This window comes from Desmodus rotundus, chromosome 4 (assembly GCF_022682495.2).
Source record: "Desmodus rotundus isolate HL8 chromosome 4, HLdesRot8A.1, whole genome shotgun sequence".
Taxonomy (NCBI): domain Eukaryota; kingdom Metazoa; phylum Chordata; class Mammalia; order Chiroptera; family Phyllostomidae; genus Desmodus; species Desmodus rotundus.
In genome coordinates this window covers 19,923,140-19,930,183 of record NC_071390.1, presented here as the reverse complement: position 1 = coordinate 19,930,183, position 7,044 = coordinate 19,923,140, and the positions used below count along the sequence as shown (strand labels likewise).

Below are 7,044 nucleotides of genomic sequence, written 5' to 3'. Positions count from 1 at the left end.
TCTTTAAGTTTTCTCTTCTAAAAACTAGGGCTAATAATCATCATATTGCATTAGGTTATCATGAGGATAAAGTAAGCTAATGTACAGGGGTGGAGTGGTTTTGCAGGGGTTTGCAGTTTGCAGTAAAAGTAGGTTTGCAGTTGTCTTATGAAAATAATACAAATAAGTAATACAAGAATAAATAAATAATAATACAAGAATAAACTCATACCTACTGTAAACCTACTTTTGCCCACACGTGTAGGTAAGGAAGTCAGAACAATGTCCGTCACGTTGTAAGCACCATATAAACATGTGTTGTTGTTGTTATTGTATTATTATTTAGAATCTGGGCACCTAGAACCCAGAACCCATGGCAGATCATTTTGGATTCTTGCTACTCAAAGTTTGGTCCACTGACCAGAATCAGCACTATCACCTGGGAGCCTGTTAGAAATGCAGTCTTGGAACCAGTCCTGGATGCGCAGAATCAGAGTTTGCATTTTACAGAAGCCCAGCGGAATGATGAGCGCGTTCAAGTCTCTGAAGCAAGCCCTGCTTTAGAGCACAGGGGCGGCCACACCCAGAAATTAGGCCATTTGGGGGGAAGGAGGCCAACAAGGGTTAGGCTGGCTTGCCTTGTGGTTCCCACAGCCTGGAAAGCCCCCGACCCTGGTCAGCTCTGACCCTTGAGGTGGGGACACAGCTGGGTGGGGGTCTACACGTCGGTGTGCTGGGACAGCCTGGTACCCTGAGCAACGGTGGGGGCACGGTGGCTGAGGCCACGCCCCCAGAGCCCGGGGGATGCCGCGAGGTCGAGCGGCGGTTTGCTGGAGTACCAAGTGCTCAGGAGGTGGTTCACCTGCTCGCGGCTGGAGACTGTGCGCAGGTGGGCCTTCCCACTCCCGCCGTCCTCGCCCTCAGTGGGCTCTGAGATCTCAGGGGCCTCGACGCCCCTGCCAGCCGTGCCCCGCCGCAGCCCCCTCGCCTGCATTTCGTTCTGCATGCTGGCAAAGAAGTGCAGCACGCAGCGGTGGGCGAAGTCCCGCGCATGCTCACAGCACGTCTCGTCAAAGAGCTTCTGCTCCAGGTCCACGTAGTTGCTCCAGTATCTGCGCTGCAGGAAAATTGTCTGGTCAAAACAGGGCCTCAGGCAGCGGGCCAGGAAGGCCACCACTATCAGCAGCAGGGTGATACTCCAGCCGATGGCCTGAGAGGGTGGGGAGAGCAAGGTCAGGTGTGGGCGTGGCAGGCATGGGTGTTTCAGAGTCTCTCTCTTTCAACCTTCCTTAGATCCATTTATCTTCCCATTTAGTCATCCATCCTACCAACCACCTCCATCCATCCTCCCTTCCATTCATACGCTCATCCTCGCACCCATTCATCTTACCCAGCTATCTCTCTGCCCCAGTTACCCATCCTCTCGTCCGACTACATATCTGTCATCTTCCCATCCAGACACCCTCCAGCCATCATTCTGTTGTCCATCACTCATCCTCCTATCCAGCCACCCCTCCTCCCACCCATTCACGTTCTGGTACTCATTCTTCCTTCACTTGTGCATCCAACCATTCACGCACCCACCATTCGTCCTCCCAACCTTTCTTCTGGAAACCAGAATATATCACCCCAAAGTATGCCTCTTTGACATAAAATTATTTTGATCTGAAGACAATTAAGAAGCAACACACACAGGAAAAACTCTACCTTTTCCCCTTTTCTGCCTAAAGGCAAGATATAATTCTCCTTTTACTGGAGACGGACCCCTACCGGCCCAGAGACAGCACCAGAGGATGTGCAGACAAACCTTACTCCCTTCGCAAGGAGTAAGAAACCCCGTGTTCCCTCTCATGCATTTACCTTCCCACCACATCTGCCCCAGAAGCCTCACGCCGCCTTCCTTTGTCCTGTCGTTTCTCTACAAAGGCGTTGCTCTTTGTTGAAGATGAAATATAAGCTGGAATTCTAAGCCACCACTTTGAGTTAATCTTTGGTTTAGGTTTCTCCCCTGTGATGTGCACTGCATGTGATAATACACTGTTTGCTTCCCATTTGTTAATGTTTTTTGTTATCACCTCAGGGGAACCCTAAGATTGGAAGAGGTAAAGTTTTGTCTTCCCTACACTCCCATCCATCTATCCATCCATCATCCTTACCATCCTCACATATATTTATCCACCCTGTCTATGCATCCATCTATCCTACATTTGGGGGGAGGCACTAGGGACCCAGTGTTTCCTCTCACAGAGCTCACACTTAAGTGGAGGGAACAATTAACAGGCGATGACAGCCCATGGGCCATGTTGAGGGATGTGGAGGGAGTCATAGGGATTTACCTGACCTGAACTTGAGGGCGTGGGGAACAGTGAGGTTCAGGCTGAGACCTGAAGGAAGAGTAAGAGTTGTATAAGATATGAACAGTGAGCAACGTTCTAGGCCAAGAATGAGAAACAGCTGGAAGTAGTTCTCAAGGGCTGGAGCCCACACCTGGCTGACCCTTCTCCCCCCTCTCTGCGCATCCACAGCTACAGTCTCTTCAAGGCCTCACTTAAGAAGACAGCAACCGTGTGGGCCTGGAACAGAGATGTCACTCCTCTAACACAAAGACATCTCTCCTTAGGCCTCTGCGCACACCACGCCCCTGCTTACCAATTTAAAATACTCATCTGAGTATTTTACATGCGAGGAGCACTTAATGTGCCTGATAAACTTACAGCTGAGTCAGGACTCCAACCCTGCTCTCATCGAAAATTCCGCACTCTTCCCAATGAGCTAGTGAAGCCTAGAGTGTTTAAGCTCGCAGGGACCGTCAAGGTGAAGGAGACCAAACCTCCCTTCATTTTGCAGGAGAAACTGAGGCCCAGAGGGAGAGTCACATGGCCGAGGTCACAGTCTGAATTAGAATCAAGTGCATCCTGAGCACTGGTCCTCTCTACACCACACCACAGGCCTGCATTTGCCACCAGCCTGTCTCAGCTCCGCTAAGGGCTGGGGTCACATTTTTATATTCTGCAGCCCCAGTGATACTCAGCATGTATGGTTCATGTAACTACTTTTTGAGGGACACAGCCCAGCTGGGGGCTCTAAGGGTGGGGGTGGTAGAGTCTAGAATCTTGGCTGGGAACGGGGCTGGCCTTTGCTCCCAGGATGATGAGCTGACACTCTGTGAAGAGCCAGGCATCCGGGGAGAACCTGCATTGTAGGGAGGCAGGCGGTCAAGAGGGTCAGCGGTTATAGCGTGTGTATTCAGATCCCTGTCCTGCCTCTTCCAAGCTGTGTGACTTTGGCCTAGTGAACTAAACTCTCTGAGCCTGCATTTCCTCATCTGTAAAGTGGGATGTTGGTGACTGCCCCTTCTTCATAGGGCTGTTCTAAGAATTAAATGGGATAACGCATATGAAACACTCAGCACGGTTCCTGACACGTAAGTGCTCTGTAAAACGTAATTAGTATTACTTCTGAGGGGTGGGAAAAGGGTGGCCAGCCCGCGGCCCACATGCAGCTCAGGATGGCTGTGGATGTGGCCCAACACAAAATCGTGTTTACTTAAAACATCATGAGATTTTTTGTGATTACGTGTCAGTGTGTTTAATGTGTGGCCAAGACAACTCATCTTCTACCAGTGTGGCGCAGGGACGCCCAAAGGTTGGACCCCCTGGGTGGGAAGAACGTGTATATGGGGCGGACAGCAGTCTACCTCCAGTGCTTTCCTGCCATCCAGCCTCCTGAGTGGGGGCCAGCTGACTCCTGGAGGATATGGGTACCTGGCCTCTGTCCCAGGGGTGAGTCAGCATTGGTGACCAAGTGCTCACTTCCTAAGGCCCCACACTGTCCTGTACGTGACTCACGCTCCTGATCCCCCCAGGGACCAGCTGCTCCTTGGTTGTGTCTCCAGGAGTGGGGAGGGCCTGCAGGAAGTGACTTGTACTCCTCACCCCTTGGAATCCATGCAAGATATTTGGAAGGGTTAGGAGAGGACCTTGCAAGTTACCTGCGACAGGCACCGCAGGTAGCGAGACACTGCCTTTCGTGCAGGGCTGTTCCTGACCAGCTCATCTTCCTTGCAGGGCACCTTGGCCAGAAAGAGCTGAACCTGGCTGGGGGTCATGTTGGCAAAGTCCAGAAACTTCTCAGGGTCCACAGAGCTGCTGAAGGCACACACAAAGCACTTCCCGTCAAGGAGGGCCAGCAGGATCCAGACAAGGGGGGCAGCCAGGGCTCTCTGCAGCACAGAGGAGCACATATACCTGGGAGCAGAGGAAAGCGGGGTCACAAAGGGCAGCTGGAATTCAGCTGAAGCAGGGAGGCTACAGGAGAGATGCAGAGATCGACTTCCCAAGAGGGCTGGGAAATAGTAGTCATAGTTACATCAAAGGAATGGCTGCAGCTTCCACTGCAGGGTTCCCGGCAGCAGAGGGCAAGGAGGGAGGCGGACTGGGGGCCCTGGGCATCCCAGGGCAGCCACACTGGGCAGCTGGTGTTTTTCCTGCTGCCTTGTAGCAGATTCTGCTGTATCCTGCCCAGCCAGGGCGTCCACAGCTTTGGCGGACAGTTCCTGTCCAGGTGGAGTCCTGAGGGCCTCCGACCTCAACTACCTCAGTCTGCCTGAGGGCCAGACTGCAAGTGGTAGAACATTGACAAACCCCCTCCCCCCAAATCAAACTTCAACTCAAGAGGGATGGAGGCTGGCGAGTAAATGCCCCATCTTTCTAGACCCTCAGTGGGACATTTCTGAGGTGTGTCTTACCCACCCTCAGGACTGAACGCCAATTGCCCACCTGTTATTGCCTTCTTCCAAGAGCCTGCTTTTGAGGGGAGCCTTAACTAAGACAGCCCTGCCCAATAACCCTCCCTGACATAGCACCTCAAACACCTCCCCATCCAGGGAGCCCACCCTCTGACTGTGCCCAGGTGCCTCTCCTGACCTACGCCACGCCTCTTGTGGCCTGCAGTGGGTGCTGGTCACAGGACAGGAGCCCAGTGGAGCTGCAACCACTGGCTCCCCAAGAAGAAGAAGGTCAAGGGCGCACTCAGTGCGTGTGGCGCTCCCGTGTGGCTGGGTGACAGGGAGCGCAGAGCCCCCAAGGAGCACAAATAGAGGCTGCTTGTGCTTGGGATGCAGATGTTTCCAAGTCGCGCTGCACACAAACATGAAATGGTGCGTGCTGTGTGCGCGTGGCCTACCTGCAGTGAGTTATAAATCCCCTCTAGGTGGGGGCGGGTTCCAGCATTTTCTATGGGGGCAGTGTGGTTAAAAGGGGGAACTGAAGGCTTGTCATGAAGTTATGTTACACACCCTTGAGGACACCTCAGTTGTCCCTGTCAAAGCATAGCATGGGGGGAGATCACGAGGGGGCAAAATCCCACCAAGTCCCCCCCAGCCATGGCCCACAGGCCTAGAGCACTGAGACGTTTTGTCCAAAACGCTAAGGGCAGTGGCGTGAGTTGTGCTTCCTCCTACCGGGGGGAGTCAGCCAAGTTACTTCACTTCTCTGTGCCTCAGGTCCCTCGTCCTTAACAGTGGTCCCCAGTCAGAGCAGACCTGGGGCCGAGGTGAGAACTCAGAGGCCGTGCACACACAGCACTCGGCTCAGAGCCCAGCACCGTGATGCTGTTCAGTGTCGGCCAGCGAGCAGTTAGAACCGCTCAGCCCCATCGACTGATGCTGATAGAGGGCACCCGCCAGTGGGAGGCCCTGAGGACTCGGCAGCACAGGCTGCCTGGAGAGTTCATGGGAGAGGGATGCAGCCTCCAGGCCGATCATGCCTCTCACACTACACGCAAACCTCAGTGCATGCCACGGGATGGCCCTTTGCGTGTGTGGCGAGGTGCAGTCAATCTACGGCCAGCGTGACAGATATGACCGGGGTAATTCTATATCACTCATCTATCTCTAGCACTGGCCACAGAAAGGTGACAAATGACAGGGACAGAAATATCTGTTTCCAGAGTGGAAACTGCAAACAGGTCTCGTAAGCTGACAATGCTTTAGTTGGGGAAAGGAGGGGGTACACTTGAGAGTGACTGTGGGGGCGGGCAAGGAGCCCTGGCAACACCCACGGGGTCATTGGGGTTTGGGGGTCAGCAGGCAGTGTTTTTGTGTGTGGGGCCTGACAACGCCCATGGGGTAGGGTCAGGGTTTGGAGGTGCCCCTGGCAATTCCTGTGCAGGTGGGGGGCCTGATAATGCCCACAGGGGAGAATTGGGGTTTGGGGTGCTCCTGGAGTTACCTGTGCAGGTGTGGGAGGGGCCCTGACGATGCCCACAGGCCTCTGGGTCTTGTGGGACCGTACCTGATGATACCAGGGTCCTTCTTCCGGTGCCCCGCAGGCCGGCGCCACTCCTCCACCATCACCACGGTCTGCCGGTTGGCAAGGAGGCCGCAGAGGAAAAGGGCGAGCGGGGGTGTGAGCAGCAGGCCCAGGCCGTAGAGGGCGTTGTAGTGTGCCAGGCAGGGGCAGTTGAAGTCGAAGGAGGAGTACAGCTTGACGGTGACCGCAGCCAGCAGCAGGCAGATGCCGTTCATCACTGACTCAGAGCTGGACTGGAAGTACTGGAAAAGCATGCGGAACTTATCCATGGCTCCTGCCCGGTGGGTGGACAGCGTGGGTCGAGGGCTGTGCTGGGGGTGTCTGGGCCACCAGGAGCTTCTCTTCCAAGGGTCCCCAGCCAAGCCTCTGAGGTCCAGCTCTTCACAGAGGCTCTGATGCTCAGCCTGCTTGTTGCCAGTGCCACTCCCCTCCTCTCTGTGGCCAGCCAGCCCAAAGCACCTTTAGGCAAATACGCCCTGCCCTGTTGCTCCATGCCTCCCCAGCCCATTCCCTCTTCTCTTCAGGGTGTGGATGCTGAGGCCTGACAGCTGACAGGCGTCCCGTGGGGGACAGGCAAATTCTGGGTATGGTAAGGGCAAGACACTGATGGAGCCAATTTATATTTTCTGGTCTTGCTCAAAATATGACTTGATTCAGCTGAGCCCAGGGAGACTTCATGTTGACTTTCATGCTGGGAGGAGCCAGGAGGGGCACCTTATCTAGCCCAAAGAGTTCTGGGAAGAGAAAATCCTTG

The 7,044-nt window shown here is 54.3% G+C and overlaps 1 protein-coding gene across 1 annotated transcript; it reads right to left on the bottom strand.

The window, feature by feature from the left end:
- Window positions 1-360: 360 nt before the first annotated feature.
- CALHM3 (calcium homeostasis modulator 3) lies at window positions 361-6,640 on the bottom strand. Its single transcript, XM_024555350.3, has 3 exons — window positions 6,273-6,640; window positions 3,971-4,226; window positions 361-1,189 (listed from the first exon to the last, which is right to left on the bottom strand). The coding sequence occupies exons 1-3, from the start codon at window positions 6,557-6,559 to the stop codon at window positions 698-700; spliced, it is 1,035 nt and encodes a 344-aa protein (XP_024411118.2). The 5' UTR covers window positions 6,560-6,640; the 3' UTR covers window positions 361-697.
- Between the last annotated feature and the right edge of the window lie 404 nt (window positions 6,641-7,044).

What these genes read in the sequence shown, in the direction of transcription:
- CALHM3 (XM_024555350.3), bottom strand. Translation starts at nt 6,559, where the DNA reads ATGGATAAGTTCCGCATGCTTTTCCAGTACTTCCAGTCCAGCTCTGAG. An exon ending in AAGGACCCTGGTATCATCAG is followed by an intron (nt 4,227 to 6,272) that starts GTACGGTCCCAC and finishes CTCTGCTCCCAG; the next exon opens with GTATATGTGCTCCTCTGTGC. An exon ending in ACCTGCGGTGCCTGTCGCAG is followed by an intron (nt 1,190 to 3,970) that starts GTAACTTGCAAG and finishes CCACCCTCTCAG; the next exon opens with GCCATCGGCTGGAGTATCAC.